Raw genomic sequence first — 24,249 nt, 5'->3', positions numbered from 1 at the left:
TTCAGGAAGTTCTAAGACTGCCCAGGTCTATTGGTTAGTCCTCTGAAGGACTAACACTTGACATTTGTCATGAGAGGGATAAGGGATCTATTTATCCATTCAAGTATAGAAGGGAGAATACATGGTATTATAAGAGCCTCTGATGAGGAAACTTGACTTAGGGAGATCAGAAAATGTTTCATTGAGGAATTAGTGCTTGAGCTGAGCCCTGAAGGATAATTGAACATTGACTAAACAAAGAGAATGCTGGGAAGTGTATGTTTATATGGGCACATGAAGTATTTTAGGCAAAGGGAACAGAATGCGCACAGGCCTTATGGTGGAAAAAAACCTTGGCACATTCCAGAAGCAGAGCACTACATTAGCCGATTTTGAAACTTTAATTCAAAACTTTCAAAATTTAAGCCATAGTTTTGGGTGTTGAGGGTTGAAAGTGCAAGTGTACCCAGCTTCGAAGTAATTAAGCTAAATCACACGTACTGAAATTCTACCCACTGTGGACAGAGCATGTGAAGCATTATCAAGAAAAAAACAAATGCATCTGGACTGTAGAGCCAACAACCTGGAAGGGGTGAGAGGGCAGATAAAAAATATGTGAAATGCAAGTCTTCCTCTCAATGTTCTGCCCAACAGGTGCATCTGTATATGTAGTGTACACATGAGTTCCTGGAGGACTACTTGGTTGAGATGACTTGAGTCCACTCAAGTAAATCAGGGAATGCTCTGACAGTGGGTTGTTGAGGTCCCTGGTGATTACAATGGTGCTGTTTATTTCTTTGCTTAGCTCTAATAAGATTTGCTTTATGTATCTGGGAGCTCCTGTGTTGGGTGCATATATGTTTAGAATTGTTGTGTCTTCTTATTGGATAGCTCCCTTTACCATTATATAATAACTCTTTGTTTTTCTTTACCTTTGTTGGCTTAACATGAATTTTATCTGATATGAGGATGGCTACACTTGCTCTTTTTTGGTTTCCATTTGCATGGAATATTTTTTTTCCACCCTTTCACGTTGAATCCATGTGGTTTAGATGTATTTCCTGGAGACAGCAGATACTTCAGTTGTGTTCTTTCATCCATTCAGCCAGCCTATGTCTTTTGACAGGAGCATTCAATCCATTCACATTAATTGATGGCATTGATATGTGGGATGTTGGTCTGTTCATCATGTTGGGTAGTCCCTCATTGCTTTGTTTTACCTCTTGTTCTATTGTTTCATAGGAGTTGCAAGTTTTGGGGTTTGTTTCTTTACGTGAATTTATACTGGTGGGTATCTGTTGTGCTAGTTTGTGTATAGTGCTGTTCTGAATGCATCACACAGAGCAGGTCTGGTCATGGCAAATTGCCTCAGTGTTTGCTTGTCTGGAAAAGACTTAATTTCTCTGTCTATTATGAAACTTAGTTTTGCAGGATGCAAAATTCTGGCTGGTAGTTGTTCTGTGTAAGTCAGTTGAATATGGGGCCCCAAGCCCTTTTGGCTTGTAAGGTTTCCACTGAGAATTCTGCAGTTAGCCTGATAGATTTTCCTTTGTAGGTTATCTTATGCTTTTATCTTGCTGCTTGCAGATTTTTCTCCTTCATTTTGACTTTAGCCAGGTTGATTATTATGTGTCTTGAAGATGACATATTTACTATGAATCTTTCTGGTGTTTGATGTCCATCTTGTATCTGTATGTCTAAAATTCTGGTGACACCTGGGAAGTTTGCCTCAATAATTTCCTCAAATAGATTTTCCATGCTTTTAACTCTTTCTTCTTCTCCGTCAAGGATATCTATAATTCAAATGTTAGTTCACTTCACATAGTCCCATATCTCTCTCAATGATTGCTTGGACGTTTTTATACTCTCTCTGCCTCTTTGAATGACTGAGTTATCTTGAGAGCCTCATCTTCAAGCTCTGAGATTCTTTCTTTTCCTTGGTTTATTCTATTGTTGAAGCTTTCTACTGCATTTTGAAATCCCCTAAATGAGTTTTTCATTTCTTTAAGTTCAATTATTTCCTTTCTCATGTTGTTTCTCTACTGACTTTTCATTTTCTTCATTGATTTCCTGAAATTTGGGGGGGGCTCCTTTTTGTTGGTTTTCAACTTTCTGTTCAATTCCATTTATCTTTTTTGCTATCCATATTCTGAATTCCACTTCTGTCATTTCAGAAATTTCCTTGTGGGTAGGGTCCACTACTGTAGCTCCATTATGTTCCCTTGGGGGTGTTGAACTATTTTGCTTTTTCATGTTGCCAGTGTTCTTTTGCTGGTTTCTTCTCATCTGGCTCCTCTTCTCTCAGCTCTGGGTTGATAGGATTGCTGGGCACCTGTTCTCCTTTGCTGGGACTCTCGCAAACTAAGTCCAGGAGTGATGACTGCTCAGGGTTGGGGGATCCTAAGTGAAGTGTTTGACCTTAGGGAGGCTCTGCCAGCCCAACATTAGTGGTGGGTATTCAGTTGTGTGGTCTTGGGGACCAGTCACCACTCCGGAGTCCTAGGAGTGGAATCGCAGGCCCAGCGGGGACCCAGGAGCTACAGGACCAGAACCTCAGACTTGGGCACAGCAAGAGCTTCAGGGCTGGCTCTGGTTATTTTGGAGGCAGAGCCATCCATATAGGGGGCTGTTCCACCAGTGTGGGGATTGCTGATGGCCAGTCATTCAGGCAGGGGTTTGTCTCAGTGGCCCAGGGTCCATGTAGGTGGGCTGGAGCTTCTGGTTAGCTGAGGTTCTTCCCCAACTCCTAGGATCCACTGAGGTAGTCGCTTCAGGCTTCTCAAATGGTGCCTCAGGCTCCTCCTCTCTTCAGCTTCCACGCCAGAGAGGAATCGTGCTTGGCTCTCAGTCACCAGGCACTACATGGGGGAGCTTCTCTTCCCTCCCCAGCCTGGCTGGGGTGATGCAAAGGTTACTGCTGAATGGCTGGGTCCTGAGCAGACCTGGCTCTATGCACCAGGATGATCAAGATGTCGTCAGTCGCAGAAATCTGGGATTGGCAGGCACGAGATCTCTGCTGCACCTACCCTCCAGTGGAATGTCTCTGCACAGATGCTGAGCAGCTCCTCAATCAGCCCAGAGATCTGCAGTGGAAGAGGGAGACCCCTCACAGATCGAGCTACCTGTAACTTTTGTTTCTCTCCTAAAAAAACAGTGTCCCCTCAGGTTGCCTCTATCCCACTGTCTTTACCTCTTCCTAGCAGCATGAATTGTATTGGGACCCCCAGCTTAATCTTCAAGATAGCAGCTGATACTTGTAAGAATCAACCATGCCTTCTTTGAGTTGGTAGACACAGTAATGAGCTATCAAGTTGTTCTCACCGTTAGTAGTTGATGCTTGCTGGAGAAAGCCAGCTGTCAAGATTTTTTTTGTGCCTGTGATAAGCTCTAGCCCATCAGGTGGAGCACATGAATGCCCAGGCTTTGGGTGGGGCTCTGTAGTTCCCAGGGGGTTGCTTGGACCCCACCACAGCAGAAGTGGGTGGAAGAGCAAGGCTGGGCATGGTTAGGTTGTGTGAACCTGGGAGGCTTTACAAAGCCTCGGCAGGGCTCAGAAGTTGTTTTCCTGGTGAACAGGGGGAGCTGCTGGGAGGAGAGTCAAGGCAGGCTCTCCAGATCGGGAGGGCTGGTTGAGGGAGAGGGGCTGCAAATCTCCAAAAAGCTGGGCACTGTGCTTGGTTGCTATGGCACCATGGGCTGGAATCTTCCCCACCAGAGAACCCACCCTAGTCCAACAGTGCTGCTTTGAGTCTCAGCAGGTCACCAAGGTTACTTCCCCAGTCTCTAGGGAAAGCTGCTGGGGGGAGAGTCAAGGCAGGTTCACCAGACCTGGAGGGCTGGGCATGAGGGAAGGGCTGCAAATCCCCTCCAATCCAGGCACAGTAGCACTGGCACTTGGTTGCTATGGCACCCAGGCTGGGATCTTCCCCCGCCCCAGGACCTGCAAGACCTGCCTTAGTTCAACAATGCAGTTTTCCTGAGGGGGATGGGCACTCTCCCAGATCACTGCATCTCGGACCCTCACAGTTTTCTCTCACCAGTTCTGCCCATATGGACTCTCTTGCTTCCCAAGTCCAACTCCCAAACCTCCCCCTTGTGTCCCCCAGCATCCTGCTCCAGTCTGGGGGGCACTGGATCTGGCCTGAATATCTGACCCAGACTGTGCATCTCCACAAATCACCAGCTGGCAGGGAGCTCCCAGATCGGGCACCCCAGGCCCACTGCAGGTCCTCAAGGGGGAATGCATGGGCCCCACTCTCTGTGGAACCCTCAGACTGGAGTACACACCAGCTGGGGATGGCACTTACCAACTTCTAGGCTCAGACTGTTCTCCTGGTTGCAGTGGGCAGGGGAGGGGTGGGGCAGGATAATGGTATGAACAGAAGAAAGCTGGCTCTCTGGCTTCTCAGGTCACCCTCCTAGGAGGGGAGCCCACCACGGAATGTCCAAACTCTATGAGCATGCCAGTTCTCCCCACAATTCCATGGTTGCCACAGTGCTTGGGCTCATGGAGGTGGAAAAGCCTCCAAGTAACTTGGTAGCCTGCTGATCACCGAAGGAGTGTGGGGGGGGAGAGGGATTCCCTCTTATCCAATCACTGGGCTCCAGTCTCTCTAGGTTTGATTCTTGCTGATATATTTTTCCCTTTATTCTCTTCCTTTTCTGCCTCGTGATTTTCCTCCATGAGGTTCCTGGCTGGCACTTCTCTCTATGATCCACAACCGAGCTGCATCCCCTCTGTCCTCTCCTTTATCTCTACCACTTTACAGCTGTGTGATTTTTTTCATAATTAACTTAACCTGTGCCTCAGTTGCCTCCTCTTTTGTAAACAGAGATAATAATAGTACCTATTTCATATAGTTACTGTAATGATTGATGAGATATATGTGTAAAAAACTTAGCATAAGGCTTGACACCTGATCAGGTCATTCTTGTCATCATTGCCATTAGCATAACCACACCATCACCACCCACACCACCCTCAGGTTCCTACTCTAACAGGAAAATAAAATCTTATAACCTTTTTTTAAAGCAAAGACCAGCAGTCAGCAAAGGACGAAAATAGGAAATGGGAAGCTCAGTTGCATTCACTGTTTCCTATTCTCACCCTAACCATAACATCCCAAAGAGAATGTTATGAAGACTATACTTTCAGGAATCACTTCTATCATTTGTTACCGAGGAGAATGTATGAGAAGACAACCGATCCTTATGTCTCTGTTTTCCCTGTTTCCACAGGTACCTGTCGGCTTGGCTGGGCCTATTACTGTGCTGGAGGTGGGGCAGCTGCTGCCATGTTGATCTGCACTTGGCTGTCTTGTTTTGCTGGAAGAAACCCCAAGCCTGTCATGTTGGCGGAGAGCATCATGAGGAACACCAATTCTTATGCCATGGAGCTTGACCACTGCCTCAAACCTTGAGCTTTGAAAGAAGATTGCAGAGGGTGGGAAAGGGGAGGGATGGAAGCCCCAAAAGAGGTACGAAGACTGTATCAGTTATCACCCAAATGCCAGCAGTGTAGCCTAGTGTGTACATGATTTTAACCCAACTGTCATTCATTTTCACTTTCCCTTAAGCCAGTGGGTCAGTGGCTATTTACGAAATTCATTTAGAACAATGATTTCTGAAATGCTTACCCACTGGCAAATACCCACTAACCTCCAAATTTCAAAGTGCTCCTTTATGCAAAATAAGAAGATCCTTGCTTGAAAGCAAGCAGCTCTTCAGAGTTCTACAGCTCCTCTCTATCACTTACTCCAAAGCTTAAAGGCTAGATAAGAACAATTGTGCAGGGAGAGACCAGGAGATGGGCAGGGCTAGCTCCTACCATCCCATTCATACAGCCCTTCCCCTGGTATTTATTACCACCCCTCAACATCTCTGGAGTACCACTGCTCAAATTTTTGTGACTTTCTCAGGACTATACCTTGACTCTTCCTTTTTTCTCCTCCTGCTTTTCTTCCTTCCCAGTTGTGGGGAAGTTTTGGGGGAGGGTGACTCCCAGTGGGGAAAATATTAATCGAGGATGCTTGCATATCACCTGGAGCCCATTCCTCATTATGCTTTAGAATATTCATAGGAGTTCATTTTTTGTTCTGACTGGGTAACTGGCAAAAAAATACAGTAGCAAGTATTTCCTAGTCCTTTAGAGATATATAATGGTGTTCAAATGTTCTGAGAAGAGACTAGAATTTGTTGGGCATTCAATAAATATGAATTCACAGCAATGATGACAACGATGTTTCTGCTGGAACCTTATTGAAATTTCTATCAGAGTTCATTTTTATTGAGTAGGAAATCCATAGTGTCCTTTTGCCCCTATAGTCACTCCTAGTGTGATACAAATTTCCCTTCCTGTTTCAAAGACTGCTCATCAAATGATATCTCCTCCATCTGGGGTTAGTTAGACATGAAAGAACACATTCCTGATGTCACCTAGGGCTGATGTATTTTTAGGCCTGGCCTCCATCACATCTGTGCTCAAGGCTGACGGATGGTGTAGAAGAACTTGGTGTCTCCTGGGGGCAGAATTTGTCTCACTCTTGCCCCTAGTTAATTCAGGCCAGCTCTATAGTTCTATAACTACAGCTTTAGGGACTGGGGAGGGCCTGTGACTCAAAAGGACAGCTTATCTGCTTCTATTCTTAATCATTCCATCATGGTTTGGGTATAGCCTTACCTGGAGGGAGAGAAATGGGAAAAAAATAGCTTTATGAGCTATATGCCATCCCAGGAAGGGTCGGATTCTTATATCGATCTTATGTAGGTAAGTGAATTCAAACACATACTCATTCACTCATTTAGTCACTCATTTAGAAAACGCTTCTTGAGTATCTTCCTATATGCCACGTTCTGTGCTAAGTCCGGGGGATAAAAGGATGAAGACACAGTTTCTCACCCTGAAAGGGATAGGGGAGAGGTATTGGGAGACATGTTGATAAATAACTGCCACTGTGTTAAGTGCTACAAAAGTGAAGAAAGGGGGCTAAAGGATCATAGAAAAGTCATTAAACCAACTTAAGAGTGAAGGGGTTTATGGGAAAGCTTCTTAGCAAAGATGCTACCTAAGATGGGAGAGAGAGATGAAGAGTGGGAGTGCAGTCAGTGAAGGTAAAGAGTGTACTAGACAAGAAGTGTAAAAAGGGAGGTGGCAAAAGTTGAAGCTGAAAAGGGAAGCAGTAGCCAGATTCTGTGGGACCTTCTATGCCAGAATAAGTTGTTTGGATTTTATCCTAAAGGAGGGCCATTGAAAGAAAAGTGGCACAAATACATTAGTGTTTTTTCAAAGATCAGTTTGGCTAATGTGGAGAGAATGAATGAGAATAGGGAGAGAATTAGAGATATTTCAATAATCTAGGTGTGAAAAGATCAGGTCTTGAAGTAAAGTAGTAACTGTGAGGCTGGAACAAATGGAAGAATTTAAAAGAAGATATTTAGGAAGTATATTCCACAGGATTTTTTTTTTTTTTTGAGATAGGGTCTCTCTCTGTTGCCTGGGCTAGAGTGCAATAACATCATCATAGCTCACTGCAACCTCAAACTCCTGGGCTCAAGTGATCCTCCTGCCTCAGCCTCCCAAGTAGCTAGGACTACAGGCACACACCACCACCACACCCGGCTGATTTTTCTATTTGTTATAGGGATGGGGTCTTGCTCTTGCTCGGGTTGATCTTGAGCTCCCGAACTCAAGCAATCCTCCTGCCTCGGCCTCCCAAAATACTAGTATTATAGGCATGAGCAACTGTACCCAGCCAGATTCCATAGGATTTAATGTCTAATGGATATGTATAGGTGAGGGCTAGTGAAAAATTTGGGACAACCACCCTGGTATGTGGGTGATTCCTCTCACCAAGATGACAAATACAAGCAGAATAATAGATAGTAGGGAACTGGTGATTGAATTCATATCAAGTATTATCTCCCTCATGGAACTGGGTTAAGTGTTTAAGGTAAGGCAAATTGAAACGCAACTCACTGGGATGGAGATAATGTAATGGGTTTTACAGCATCCCCTTTCTTTAAGAAAGATGATTAAGAACAGCTAAAACAAAAATGGAACCGGCTTAAACTTCATTTTTATTGTGTAGACACAGTAATGCAACCTTAATTTAGGAGAACCCAGTGTATGAAGAATATGTTAAATATTTGGGAAAAGCAGATCACTCTTTAGAAAAGACAGTTGGATCAGGTGATCTCTCTTCTCAAGCTAGGGAACCTTCTGGAATTCTGTGGGATAGAATTTGCGGAAGTGAATATGTAAATCAGAGTCACAGCAGGAAGCAGATGGTATACTCAAGGAGTTTAGCTGAGACAAACGTAATGAAGAGATTATTTATGGTGGTTTGTGAAGGGTTAAGGGAGCTTACAAGTGGTGGTGAGGCACAGAAAGACTATGAGCAGTGAGGATGTGTTATCACCCCTAAGACTGAAGGGACAAGGGGAAGCAATGGCATTATTGGAACCCAGTAGGAACTGTAGCTGTGTGAGAGGGGCTGCCTGACAGGAGCTGTGGCTTTACGTAGCACAGTGTAGTCTCTGCCCAAATGCAACACTGTATGGAGGGAGACGGAGGAATAAAATTCCGTATCTCACTGTCCTCCTGCTTTCTGTGCCCACCATTAGCCAGACCCAGCCAGACACCAGCTGCCAAAGAAGCCTGTTGGCCACAGTCCATTGAGGTCAGCCTCCTTTGGCACAGAGCATGGCAGGGAAGGGCAGAGAATGCAGCTTGGGGGTGTGAGGAACAAATGGCAAATAACAGCTCACCAAGTGTTCTTAGTCACCAGATGCTACCATTGCCTTATGCTCTGCTTCCCAAGAAGTATATGCTTTGTTGCCCTCTGTGGCCCGATTCCTACACACACTGGATAGGAGACCGAGAAGAAAAGGGTTAATTTGAAAGAACACTTAAAATCATCACCTTGTAGAAGGTAATTTTAGGTAAGAATTAGGCAGAATGCTTCCTCCTCTTTTCTATGGAAAGGGGACCAGATTTAAAAGGGATTTCTTTTTCCGTGAAAAAGGGGGGGCTTATATTCAAAGAGGGATCTAGCCCCAAGTTCAATTTGAATTTAAATTCCTCCCTGCCTGTGTCTGGTTTCTTTCCTGCCAAACCTTATTTTTACATAAATGTCTGAGTAGCCTAGGTTCTTTCCCCCATGGACTAGAGCATACTCATAGAAGCTGAGTCTGCTTCTCTGACTGCTGTTGTCAGGTAGAGGGCTGAATGAGTAAAGCAAGGACCTCAGAGGCTCTGCAGTTTGTCCCATGCCTGGCTGCCTGTCATGCTCCTCACCTGTGCATGCAGGCTGAGTGCCTAACTATGGGTCCTTTCTGACCCTGGAATCACTTAGATCTTGGGGATAGGGTGAGAGGTAGGAGGCAAATCATCTGGGCTCATAGTCGATTGTGTATTTCTTAAGGCACCATTTAGTAGGACACTCCTTTTAGAAAGAATGTCAGATGGGCAGAAAGTGCCCAATTGGCCTGTCTTTGGGTCTAGAAGGTTGAAACTTCTACATCCGGGATGGCAAGTGTTAAGTCATTCACATCTTTCTCTAATGTCACCCCTCATTATCCCTGCTCCCCAGGGGAGTAGCTGCATCTATTCACTTACAGCTGCTGGTGACTTCCAGGCAGTGTGTTCTGTTTTGCAGGAGCATGTTCCCCAAACCAAGAAGGAAAGGCTCTGGCCTCTGGGAAAGGAGTTCTGGCTTTTGCAAGAGTAGGTGGCAATACAAGGTTTTGGTTGGATAAGGGAAAACCCTGGGAGGATGAGGGAACAAGAAAGCTTCTGGGAAGCAGAGGTTTTATAAACTGTCAAATAAGCTGCATTAAGAGGGAGGGTCTGGCCCCTTCTGAATGTGTTTGGTACACTTTCTTCAGAGTCTGGCATTCACTGTCTGTGGAATTACTAATATGGAGTAGTTTCAGGATTGTATTTGGTCCCAAGGCAGCCTGGTGATGGGAAAAAAATGGAAGTTTCAAGAAAATAGTGAATGCATTTTGTAAAATATGAAGGGCATCCCATTTGGTGGCTTGAGGGGAAGGGTGTGCTATTTCTAGAACTCACAATCAATCTCAAACCAGGCCCAGTAAAGCTTTCTTAGTAGACAGGAGGCAGAACCTTTCCAAAGAATCCTCTTCCTTGTGTCCTTGGTTTAAGAGCATTTTCTGAGCTGGAGGGGAGCTGGAATTGAAGGATATTTATTACTGGCGTCTCCCTCAGATGTAGAGAGATGCATTTTCAGCTTCAATTTTTTTCATCTACTTCTGAGATTAGGCTCTCTCAGGGTTGATCTCTTCTCTAAATGTATCGAACCCCCACTGAGCCCGCAAAGCTGACAGCAAATAAACGGTCACTTTGTGTGCACACAAATGATTTAGATTTTTATTATACAGAGCCGCTGATATGTTAGGAAGCAGAGGTAGGGGAAGACAAAATGCTAGGTTTTCATGGCAGCAATGTATTCTATTCCTTCCTCCCTCCCCAGAAAGGAGGCTCCACAGAACAGTACTTTGGAGAGGGGCCATCTCGGCCAGCCAGCATCCATGTGGGCAGGACCCCGATTTTGGCTTGCTTTCAAATATAGTGCCTCTGCTTCCTGAAGAGGTGGTGGCAACTAAAGATGGGAAACAAAGCTGGTAGAAAGTTCAAGGGGAATAAAAAAGGGTAAATAAAGAGGTAAATATTAGAATCACTCCAGAAAAACAGTGTCTTTTCCCACTGTGGCTTATTAGAATCTCGTTTGGAGAACTTTGATTTTCTTTCCAAGGTATCTCTTTGTATCTTCTGTGTCAAAATACTGCCTTCCTAGGTAACATGGTAGAGTGAAGACAGTTCAGGCTTTGGAGTTGGACAAATCAAGGTTTGAATCCTGGCTCAAACATTTCTTAGCTGTGCGTCCTCGGGCAAGTTACTTAACTTCTCTGAGTTTACTAAACTTTCTAAGACAACATCTCCTGTCTGCATTTGGCCTCCACAACCTCCAGCAATATATTAATAGATGGCATTAGTCACCCAATGGCCCCATTCTTTTTAATTTGTGTTGATTACCAACCTTCCTCTAACACAGTGATTTTTTAATCCTGGTTGACATTAGAATATGTTGGGAAGCTTTTAAAAATTTTTGATGCTTTTGTCCTATCCCAGTTCCACCAAGTCAGAATCTCTGGGGGCCACTAGACCTTTCCACCCCTATATTTATTGTTGCTATCATCTGCTGACCTCCTAGTCATCCCTCATTCATTGAGGACTTTAGCACGTGGCTCACTCTCTTCTCTTCTGTTTTTATTTCTATCATCCTTTTGGGAACTTCTACATCCATGTGAACCACTTTTCCAACTTCTTGTCCTCTAAGTTCTTTGACTTCCTTAACTCCAATAATATTTTTCTCTACCCACTCTCTGCAGCTCCCACTCTTGACATCAACAAGAAACACACATCATCAAAATTCTGATTTCAAGTCTCCCACTCCTAACCAACACTTCTTATCCTTTCATCTCATATTCTTTAATATTACCACTCTACCAACTTTTTGATTCCATCCCACTTACCCAGTCTAGAGTCCATAGTTTATCATTATAATCATTCCTTTTGCATAAATGTTCCACTCTTTTGCCTTTTGCTCATCCTGCCATATATTTATGCAACAAAGCCCTAATCCTTGTTAAATTTAATAATTAGCCTGCTCTGTACTTGCACTAATTTCCCAATCATTGAGAGAGAAAATCTAGCTATGCTTGCAACTTTTCTCTGTCTATACCCACTCCCTTGCTGAATTCATCCAATCACATGGCTTTAAATATTATCTATACCCTTGTTACTCAAAGTATAGCTATGGTCAAAAGCATGAGCATTACATGGGAGCACATTAGAAATTTAGAATCTTGGGCCCCACTCCAGACCTACTGAATCAGAATCTGCATTTTAACACCTCCAAGTGATTTGTTTGCATTAAAGTTTGAGAGGCACTGATTTATACCAACAGCTCTCAGCTCTGATTGCAAATCAGAATCAGCTAGAGAGTTAAAACTTTGATAATTCCAATGCCTACTTTCAGAGGCTCTAATTTAATTGGTCTAGGGTAGGGCCTGGACATACACACATTTTATAAGTCACTGTGTGATTTTAATGTACAGCCATGATTGAAAAATACTGACTTAAATATTGATGACTCTCAGATTAATATATCCAGGCCAAACCTCTCTGAACTCCAGGCTCATATGTTCAACTATCTATGCTACATCTCTGTTTGGACGTCTAGTAGGCTTGACAAATTGTACAAATCCACAAGCAAGATCCAAATATTACTCCCTAAACCTGTTCCTTGTAATCATGCCTATCTTAATAAATAAATGGCACCACACTTTCCTGATTTTTTCCCCTACCTCCTTAGGTGGCCCTTCTAATCATTTTCTGGCTCCTCTCCCTCTATTCAATGTCTTCATGTTGAGATGTTCCAGGGTACATTGTTCCTCTGGGTATACAGAATCTCCCCAGGTTATCTTATCTACATGCTCATGATGCTCTAATTTAAACATGGCCAGGTGGCTCAAATTTAACCTGTGTCAAAGGAAATTATTAGTTTTCTCTCCCACTCCTCCAACCAGTTGCTTCTGCCAAAAATCTGGAAGAAATCTCTGATTCCTTTCATTCCTTGGTCTCCTACCTCCAATCCATGTACCAATCCCATCAATTCTACTTTCAAAATATATTCTTTATCTGCCCACTTCTCTTATCTCTACTACTACCACCCTAAAGACATTAATGATAAAAAAAGTGTCTTAGCAAACTGGGACTAAAAGGGAACATTCTACTTTAATAACAGGTATCTATTAATATCAAGCCTTTAGCAAATGTCATGCTAAATAATAAAATTTTAGAAGCATTCTAGTTTAAATCAGAAAAAGGGCAAGAAAAATATTTCAGTCTACAATTGCAACCAAAAATAGAAGGTACCTAAGACTCAATATTATAAAAGGTGAAGAGAAAATTATAAAACATCATTGAAGGGCACAGGAAAAGACAAAAAGGAGAGATAAATAGATTTCATGATTAAAAAGACCTGATATCTTAAAGCATGTCAGTTTTCTCGAAATGAATTTATAAATTCAATACAGTTCCAACAAATATCCTATCTTTTTTGGTGTAACTTTACATGCTCATATTCACATTTGTATTCACATATCAAGACTTAAAGCTATAAAGATTAATAAGTGTGATATTGACACAGGGATAAACAGATGACTGGAACAGACTAGGGGATCAAGAAACAGACCCATGATTATAAGGAAATTTGATATATGACAGAAATAGAATTGTAAATCAGAGAGAGAAGGATAGACAATTCAACAGCTGGTACTAAGAGTAGATTATCCCTTTGAAAAATAAAATGAAATCATGTTCTTAACATATCCCATTAAAAAAAATCTCAATTCCAGTGCTCACTTCTGCAGCACATATACTAAAATTGGAATGATACAGAGAAGATTAGCATGGGCCCTGCACATAGATGACATGCAAATTCGTGACGTGTTCCATATTTTTGCGTACCCTTTTACTGCATTTACTGGCTCATCATACAGGGTGTGGTTGAATATAACCCACAAACAACACCTACTGGCTCAGAGAATGAACTGGGTGTGTCATTATCTAAACAAAAATCTAAAGGTGAGAAGCAACAGCTGCTCCAGATGGGAAGGAATCAGCAAGAGAACTCTGGAAGTATGGAGAATCAAACTGAAAGCATACCCCCAAAGGGGAACATCAGCTCTCTAGCAATGGATATCAACCAAATTCAGAACACTAAAATGACAGGAAAAGAATTTCAAACATGGATTGTAAGAAAACTCAATGATATGCAAGAGAAAATGCAAACCCAACACAAAGCACAAAAAGAATCCAGGACTTGGAAGACAAATTCACTAAAGAAATTGAAATATTAAGGAAAAATCAAATAGAACTTCTGGAAATGAAGAATTTATTCAAGGAATTACAAAACACAGTGGAAAACCTCAAGAATAGAGCAGATCAAACAGAAGAAAGAATCTCAGAGATTGAAGATAACACCTTTCAATTAAATAAGTCACTTGCAGAGACAGAGCAGAGAAATAAGAGAAAAGAGCAAAGCCTACAAGAAATGTGGGATTATGTGAAGAGGCCTAACATGAGAATTAGAGGTGTCCCTGAGGATGAAGAAGAAAATACACAAGGATTGGATAAACTATTTGAGGATATAACAGAGGAAAATTTCTCTTGCCTTATCAAAAATCTAGATATCCAGGTACAAGAAGCTTAAAGGACTCCTGGGAGACTCATTGCAAACAGAAAGACACCATGATACATCGTCATCAGACTGGCCAAAATAAACATGGAAGAGGCCCTCCTACAAGCTGTAATGTAAAAGAAGCAGGTAACCTACAAAGGAAAACCCAGCAGAATAACTACAGACTTCTCAACTGAGACCTTACAAGCCAGAAGGGACTGGGGCCCCATTCTCACTCTTCTCAAACAGAATAATGCCCAGCCTAGAATTCTATACCCTGCAAAACTAAGTTTCTTATACAAAGGAGAAATAAAGATCTTCTCAGACAAGCAAAGACTGAGGGAATTCATCAAGACAAGACCTGTCCTCTAGGAAGTACTCAAAACAGTGTTACACATTGATTGGCACAATCAACACTCACCAGTGTAAAATCATCCAACAGCTAAAGGTGCAATGCCAGATACCACAATGGCTTCAGAGAGAAAACAAAGCAACAAAGTTCAACTCCGCAGGATGAACAGAAATCTGCTCCACTTATCAATTCTTTCAATAAATGTGAATGGCTTGAACTGCCTACTAAAGAGACATAAGCTGGCCAAATGGATAAATATACACAAGCCAAGTATCTGCTGTCTTCAGGAAACACATCTAACCTACAAATATGCATTCAGACTCAGGCAATGGGATGGAAAACAATATTTCATGCAAATGGAAGCCAAAAGAAACTTGGCATAATGGTTCTGATTTCAGATAACTTAGTCTTCCAATCAACAAAAGTAATGAAAGACAAAGATAATCACTATATAATGGTGAAGGGTTCAATTCAACAACGAGGCATAACAATTCTAAATATTTACACACCTAACTCAGGTGCACGCAGATTCATAAAATAAATCCTACTTGATCTAAATGACATGATAAACTGCAACACTGTAAGAGCGGGGACTTCAACACACTTGTGACAGAACAGGACAGATCCTCCAAACAGAAAATAAACAAAGAAACAATGGACTTAACCAGAACTGTATAAGAAATGGGCCTGACATTCACAGAACATTCTACCCAAAACACACTGAATATATGTTTTTCTCATGAGCTCATGGGACATTCTCTAAGATTCACCATATCCTAGACCACAAAGCATGTCTCAACAAATTTTAAAAAATAGAAATTATACCATGCATCTTCTTTGACCACAGTGAAATAAAATTAGAAATCAACTCCAATAGAAACTCTTATCCCTACACAAAGTCATGGAAACTAAACAACCTTCTGCTGAATGATTATTGAATTAAGGAGGAAATTAAGATGGAAATCAAATCTTTGAACTAAATGATAAAGGAGTTACAAGTTATGAAAATCTGTGGGACATAGCAAAAGCAGTCCTGAGAGGAAAATTTATATTCATAAATGCCCCTATCCAAAACACAGAAAGATCACAAATCAACAATTAATGAATCATCTCAAAGAACTGGAAAAGAATGAGCAAACCAACACCAAAACCGGCAGAAGAAAAGAAATAACAAAGATTAGAGTAGAACCCAATGAAATAGACAATAAAAAAAACTATATGGAAGATTAATGAAACAAAAAGTTGGTATTTTAAAAAATTAAACAAAATTCACATGCCTCTTGCTAAATTAATGAGAAGCAGAAAAGAAAAGACTGTAACAAGCTCCATCAGGAATGAAAAAGCAGAAATTACAACTGATACCACAGAAATACAAAATGTCATCTATGAATACTATAAAAATCTCTATGCACACAAACTTCAAAACGTGGAGGAAATAGACAAATTTTTAAAACCCCACAGCCTCCCTAGCTTCAATCAGGAAGAAATACAATTCCTGAACAGATCAATATCAAGTACTGAAATTGAAACAGCAATAAAAAACATTCGTAAAAAGAAAAGTCCTGGACCAGATGGTTTCACACCTGAACTTTACCAGACCTACAAAGAAGAACTGGTGCTTATCCTGCAGAAATTATTCCACAACATTGAAAAGAAGGAATCCTCCCCAATAAGTTTTATGAAGCCAACATCACCCTGATACCAAAACCATGAAAGGACACAACAAAAAAGAAAACTACAGACCAATATTCCTTAAAGTATATATGCAAAAATTCTCAACAATATCCTAGCAAACCAAATTCAGGTGCTTATCAAAAAAGTAATCCATCATGACCAAGTGGGGTTCATCCCACAGATGTAGGGATGGTTCAACATACACAAATCTATAAATGAAGTTCACCACATAAATAGAAGCAAAAACAAAGACCATATGATCCTCTCAATAGATGCAGAAAAAGCATTCAACAAAATTCAACTCCCTTTTATGATAAAAACGCTTAACACAATAGGCATAGATGGGACTTAGTTCAAAATGATAAAAGCCATATGTGACAAACCCACGGCCAACATCATAGTGAATGGGGAAAAATTGAAAGCATTCCTGCATAGAACTGGAACAAGACAAGGTTGCCCTCTATCAATCACCACTTCTATTCAATATAGTGCTGGAATTCCTAGCCAGAGCAATCAGACAAGAGAAGGAAAAGAAGGGATCAAAATGGGGGCAGAAGAGGTCAAACTATCACTCTTTGTTGATGATATGATCTTATATCTAGAAAACCCCAACAATTCTGCCATGATACTACTGGAATTGATAAACAAATTCAGCAAAGTCTCAGGTTATAAAATCAATGTACAGAAATCAATAGCATTCCTATACACCAACAACAATCAAACTGAGAACCAAATCAAAGACTCAATACCCTTCATGAAAGCAACAACAAAAATCAAATACCTAGGAATATATTTAACTAAGGAGGTAAAAGACCTCTACCGGGAGAACTATGAAACACTGAGGAAGGAAAAAACGAGGATGTAAACAGCTGGAAAACCATACAATGCTCCTGGGCCAGCAGAATCAACATTGTTAAAATGTCTATACTACCCAAAGGGATCTACAGGTTCAATACAATCCCTATTAAAATCCCAACATCACTTTTCACAGATCTAGAAAAAATAATTCTACACTTCATATGGAACCAGAGAAGACCCCATATAGCAAAAGCAATCTTAATTAAAAAGAACAAATTGGGAGGCATCAATTACCAGACTTGAAGCTATACTACAAGGCTATAGTAACTAAAACAGCATGGTACTTGCACAAGAACAGACATAGACCAATGGAACAGAACTGAGAACCCAGATATAACACTATCCTCATATAGCCATCTAATCTTTGTCAAAGCAGACAAAAACATACGGTGGGGAAAAGAGTCATTCAATCAGTGGTGCTGGGAAAATTGGATAGAAGCATGTAGAAGACTAAAACAGGGTCTCCACCTTTTACCTCTCACAAAAATCAATTCATGGTGGATAAGAGACTTAAACCTATAGCATGAAACTATAGAAATTCTAAAAGAAAATGTTGGTTGGAAAAACTCTTACAGACATTGGCCTAGACAAAGAATTTATGAAGAAGACCCCAAAGGCAATCACAACAATAAAAAAATAAATAAATAGAACCTGATCAAATTAAAAAGCTTCTACACCTCCAAGAGAACTATCACGAGAACAACCAGCCTACAGAATGGGAGAAAAATATTCACATGCTACACATCCAATAAAGAGCTGATAACTAGAAGCTACATAGAACTCAGGAAAATTAGCAAGAAAAAAATCAAACAACCCTATCAAACAGTGGGCAAAGGACATGAACAGAAACTTTTCAAAAGAAGATAGACTAATGGCCAACACACATATGAAAAAATGCTCAACATCTCTGTTCATCAGGCAAATGCAAATCAAAACCATGATGAGATATCACTTAACTCCAGTGAGAATGGCTTTGATCAAATAGTCCCCAAACAATTAATGTTGGTGTGGATGCAGAGATGTAGGAACACTGATACACTGCTGGTGGGACTGCAAATTAGTACAACCTCTGTGGAAAGTAATACGGAGATACCTCAAAGAGCTACAAGTAGAACTACCATTTGATCCAGCATTCCCATTACTGAGTATATATCCAAAGGAAAAAAAAAGACATTCTCTAAAAAAGACATCTGCACTTGAATGTTTATAGCAGCACAATTCACAAGGGCAAAGATTTGGAAACAACCCAAGTGCCCATCAATACATAAGTGGATTAATAAAATGTGGTATATGCATACCATGGAGTTCTACTCAGCCACAAAAAACAATGGTGATCTAGCACCTCTTGTATTTTCCTGGATAGAGCTGGAACCCATTCTACTAAGTGAAGTATCCCAAGAATGGAAAAACAAGCACCACATGTACTCACCATCAAATTGGTTTTAACTGATCAACACTTAAGTGCATATATAGTAATAACATTCATTGGGTGTTGGGCAGATGGGAGGGAGGAGGAGGGGATGAGTATATACACACATAATGAGTGTGGTATGCACTGTATGGAGGATGGACATGCTTGAAGCTCTGACTTGAGTGGGGCAAAGGCAACATATGTAATCTAAACATTTGTACCCCTGTAATATGCTGAAATAAAAAAATTAAAAAAAATCTCAATTTCTGATGGATTAATGACCTAAATGTGAAAAAACTGAACTTTGAAAAGATAATTTAGAAAAATATTTTTATGATTTTAAGGTAGAAAATGATTTCTAAAGAAAAACCACAAAAGGCATAGTCCATAAATCAAAAGAATGATATGCTTCACTATATTAAAATTTTAAAAAAACTTCTGTTTAATGAAAATGTCTGTTTGACATTTCTGGTCCCCTTGTGTTGGGATTGGCCATATGGCTAGTTCATGGGTTGTATGCTGCAGTGGTGTGTGCTACTTTCAAGCTGGGATATTAGTGCTTGCCAATATGAGTCCTTCCAGAGCTTTATTTGCCCTCTCTCATGGTGACAGACACTATTCTAGTTGAAGGCAGCCTGAATCCTAGAGTGAGGCAGTGTTCCCAGCCAACTAGTGATGCATATGTGCTCCAAAAATATACATTTTCTATTTTAAAAAAACCTCAGCAATGAACTCTATCATAAACAAAATGAAAGGGCAAAGCCTCAGACTGGGAGAAGATATTTGTAAAGGTACAACGAACAAAGATCACTATGTAGAATATTTAAAGAGCTACAAATCAATAAGAAAAACATAAACAACTCAATAAAAATAAACAGAGGCAAAGTATATGATTGAGTAATTTACCAAAGAGGAAACCTGATAGGATGCTCAACTGCCTAGAACTCAGGAAAATACAAATTGAAGCAACAATAAGATACAATTTCACATCCATCAATTTGGTAAAAATGTAAAAGTCCAATTATAGCAAGTGTTGGTGAGAAGTAGGAATTATCATCCCTGCTGATTGAAAGATAAATTGTTATAAACTCTTTGGAGAAGAATTTTTCTATATAAAGTAAAATTGAAGACGTGGGTGTATACTTAGATCTGGTAATTTCACCTCTGTGAATATGCTGTGAAAAAACTCTAGCACATCAGAAGAAGACATATACAATGGTAACTGTCATTGAAGTTTGCAACAGAAAACATCAAATATCTACCCGTAGAGGAATAGAAAAATAAACTTGATACATTTATTCAATGAAAGTTAAAATGAGTGACTTGGAGCCACATGTGTGAATACATCTAAAAATCTTAATGTTGAGTGAGTAAAGCATGTTGCAGAATGACTTCAGAGTATATCTTTTACATAAAGTTGAAAACATAAAGCAATATTATATATTTGTTATAGAATAGATTTTTGGTCTGTAAGTATTTATCCCTCCTCCCACCACCTCTATTGGAGGAGTATAATTTCCCTGTCCATTGATGGCTTGGTCATGGGATTCGTTTGTCCAGTAGAATATGTGGATAGAACTGGTAGTGTGAGAAGAGCTCTGAGCCAAAGCATAAGAGATATAATATTTGCATTTTGTTCCCCTGAGAGCTTCTGACCTCCACAATGAGAAGTATGTGTCCCCTGAGATTATCCCTTCAGTTTCAGCCTCAGAATGAAAATGTATGGAGCAATTCTTCCCCAGCTGACACACAGACCTGGGAGCATGAGAATAAATGCTTGTTGTTGTGTGGCGCTAGGTTTGATATACAGCAACAACTGAAGGATACAATGTTCATACACACACACATACGTGTGTGTAATAAAAACAAATAAATAGTAAATTCAGAGGAATGGTTATTTTTGAGGAAGGGAATCAAGGAATCCTTATCCCTCTTTATTATCCCTCTATTTTTATCCTTATCTCTATTTTATTTTTCTTCCTAGCACTTTTTTATTGTTCCCCCTCTCCTTCCCCACTAAAATGTAAATTCTACAAAACCAGGCAACGAGCTTTGTTTGTATTAATAGATTAATGTGGCCCAAGCATCCAGTACATTGCCTGGCCTACAGTAGCACTCAGTAAATATTTGTTGAAAGAATGAGACTATTTAGTCATCTGTAAGTAGGGAACATACTAATGGTCTTGCCGGATTATACTGAGGATTAAATGAGAGTATGCCTCCGAGCATACATGGTGTTGAACCCAGTATCTAGGCAGCCAGTTATATCAGCCATCTTTCTTTTCTTTTTCTATTCTGGATATGTAGTCTCTCTGTTGAACTACCTCAGTAATGTATAGAGCACTTAAGGTATGAGGTATAGACAAATCACTGCTTCTTAGCTGCACAATCTTGGATAAATTATTTAACCTATCTATGTTTAAATATCCTAATCTGTAGACAGGGAAAAATAATACCTATCTGATAGGTTGATTAAGAGTATTAAATGAAATGATGATATGAAGCACTTAGCACAGGGCATGGCACATAGTAAATGCTCAATAAATGTTAGTTGTTTATTATTACTACTACAAAATAGGCATTTGCCTACATGTTCAAGAACATTTGGAAGGCTGCTTTAGCAAAATATCTTTCACACCAACTTGTCATTTCATTTTCTAATTTTACCATTATGGAGTTATCCTTTTGGTTTATGTCTTCTCCATTCCAAATGCCTCTTATAAACTTCATTAGGAATATGCTCCCAACAGTTTGGTGTGCTTAATTTTATGTGATATCTTGTTTTTTTTTTTCATATTCCTGGACAGATGGGCCACATGAGGGCCCCAGGAACAGCTTTGGGGAGAGAAGTGAAAAAACAAATTCCAAAGGAAAACTTGGGCTACTTTCCTTTTTTTCTTAAGAGTGGCCCTATTCAGAATTGCTTCTGGTCATCACTCTCTGTCTCAGCAGGAGCCAACTCTCCAGCTTCTGCTACTTAAGGTGTAGGTGAGAGGTTGGGAATCAGTAAGAAGTGTTTTCTGTTAGGGTTCCCAAATGTTTCATTTTCTGAGGACTGTCTCTTGCTGTTTTATCCCACTTCATCTCTCTCCCTTGTCAGGGACCTGCCAAAAGAAACCAACCCCAAACTCACTATATAGGTGCTATTGGCAAGTCTTCTTCCTGAGCCAGGATATGTTTTCCTTAACTTTTGTGATGATAAGCCTACATTATTTAGCTCATACCTTACTTTATGGACATCTGGTTAGGACTCCTTGAAGTAAATTTGGAAATAATTGTAACTGATATGCAAACACGTACAAAAGATTGTGAAAATGCCCATGCCTGGTTGACTTTTTAAAAAAAACAGCCTTATCTGAATATACTTTAAATATCATAAAATTCGCCTGCTTTAAGCATATGCTTAATTTATTCTCAGTAAATTTATAGAGTTGTGATACCATCACCACAATCCAGTTTAAAAATATTTATGGTTGCCTTCTGAATGTATTCCTAATACCAATGATCAGTATTCCTGTTGGGGATCCTGGAAAATATATAAACTTTAGCTACACATTTTTATGGAATAAGTGCCTTCCAAGAAAATGGTACAAAATGAATTTCCATAGAATTCATACCATTTTACCACCAAGCTTTTCATACAATTAGAAATGCATTTAATGACATATATGGGAGGAATGTGGGAATAATGCAAAAGACTGACTGAATTGGACATTTTCATGAGGTTTATTAACTGCTAACTGCCACAAAAGACAAATAAAAATTTCAGTAATCTCAACACAACAAAAGTTTATTTCACCAAGTCTAATGGAAGTCCGTGGGAATTCTTCTCCAAGCAGAGACTTGAAGTTTGAGGCTCCCTCCATTTTGTGACACCATCATCTCCATATATAGCTTCTAAGACCATAAGAGAAGAGAAAGTTGGAGGAAGGATGACACCAGCCTTTAACTTTCTGGACTTAGAAGCGGTACAAATCTCTCTTATTGGTCAGAATTAGCTTCACCTAACTGCAAGGGAGTTTGAGAAATATAGGTTAATACTTAGATTATTTAGTGAGCACTATCTCAGCTATAGTGGTATGGGGCAAAGAGGGAAAACTTCCATTTTCACCTTCTGAAGGTTTGCTAAAAATGAACTGACAATAGCAGATTAATATAAGAAAAGGCATAAAGCTTTACTTAATGTGAGTAGCACAGGGGAATAGCAGAATGATTATCCGATAAGCCAACGGGATACAGATGCTTATATACCTTTCTTTGTAGGAAAAGGGGAGATGGGAGATGTGGACATAAATGACTTTTTAGAGGGAATGAAAGGACCCAATGTTCAGACAATGGTTAATAAATAATTCTCTTTGGGGACTGAATGGGACCTGAGAACAGGTAATAGTTTGGAACGAAGTTTTTCTGGGCTGTAGGTGTAGTATTTAATTTTTAGTTAATGAAACTTCAGAGAAGGGATTGAAGGCAACTGTGTTTCTCTTTGGGGGTCTAGTTTCTAGGTAGATAAGGAAACTTCAAAGAACAGCCTTATCCTTTGCTGTGGAAGAGATAGAAGACTGAGAGATGAGGATGGAGGTGGGGAGGTCAGAGAGACTTTGAGGCTGATCCTTAGTTGAGTATGTCATAGCACTATATTTTGGGGTATCATTTTCTGAGCCCCAGCAGTGTCCAAGCCTGTGGTGCTTTCTTTTTCTTCTTCTGCTCCTTCCTCAAGCCCTGATAATTTCTCTAATATCTCACAATCTTATGACTTTACATTATTCACTTCTAGAAATTAGATTCGCTATTGGTTATTTAAAATGTGCCGTTTCACCAAGAGGTGACACAAGTGAACATATTTGCTTTTCAGCCAGCAAAGTCCTCATCTAAGGTTGTTCTTATGATAAACTGTTTTACTTTATCAATTCAGTGAGATTAACTCTTTGTAAAATTAATATATCTGTACCAATAAATATCCATATTTTTATGAATCTTTAGATTGTCATCCATTACTTAGCTCAATAAATCACCAATGATTTTGATCATTATTTGATCAGCCTTATTTAGTGTTTGTGACAAGCATACTGAAGGAATCTCTTTCTTCATCCTCCAATCCCTTTTTCCTCGCTCTTTGCCAAACTCAATAATATCTTACAATAACATACTTACAATCAAGAGCTTAGAAGTGAAAGCTGCCAAAAAGGCCAGGAGACATAGGTTCCAATCCTGGCTCTGCTACTAATTAACTGTGTGATTTTGGGCAAGTTTCTTAACCTCTCTGAGTTTCTGCTTCCTTATCTGAAAAGAAAAATTGTAATATTTGCAAACAAAAATGAGTGGTCAGGGTGGTCTGCAAAGAACAGCCTTATAGCTTCCGTTGCTAGCTAATTCTCCTAATTCCTACATTCCAGGGGTTTCTTCTTCTCTGAGATCCCTACTCCTAGTGCCCCAGCACTTCCTTCAATTTCTGTGGTGCTTCTCTTCAACAGTGTTTGGGGAGATTCTGATTCAATAGGTCTATGGCACAGCTTAGGAATTTATATTGAGATAAGCTCCTGAAGAATTTTGGATTATTGATTGGCCAGGTATCACTGCTAGATAATCACACTCTACTATTTAGAGAGCACAGGCTACACAGTTGTCCCTCAGTATGTGTGGGGGACTGGTTCCAGGAACCCCTGCAGATAACAAAATCCATAGATGCTCAAGTCCCTGATATAAAATGG

General features: G+C 40.2%; 1 protein-coding gene and 1 non-coding gene across 2 annotated transcripts in view; both read left to right on the top strand.

The window, feature by feature from the left end:
• Positions 1-5,399, top strand: part of LHFPL1 (LHFPL tetraspan subfamily member 1) — a 35,137-nt gene extending 29,738 nt beyond the window's left edge. Inside the window, exon 3 of the mRNA XM_045538590.1 lies at positions 5,218-5,399. Coding sequence (XP_045394546.1) covers positions 5,218-5,399 — 182 coding nt within the window. The remainder of the gene's footprint in view (positions 1-5,217) is intronic.
• Positions 5,400-13,421: 8,022 nt separating this feature from the next.
• Positions 13,422-13,528, top strand: LOC123628940. Its single transcript, XR_006731819.1, has one exon. It is a non-coding gene; the product is annotated as a U6 spliceosomal RNA (small nuclear RNA).
• Positions 13,529-24,249: the final 10,721 nt, after the last annotated feature.

Source organism: Lemur catta, chromosome X (genome assembly GCF_020740605.2).
Source record: "Lemur catta isolate mLemCat1 chromosome X, mLemCat1.pri, whole genome shotgun sequence".
In the NCBI taxonomy this organism is placed as follows: domain Eukaryota; kingdom Metazoa; phylum Chordata; class Mammalia; order Primates; family Lemuridae; genus Lemur; species Lemur catta.
This window is presented reverse-complemented; position numbering and strand designations above follow the sequence as displayed.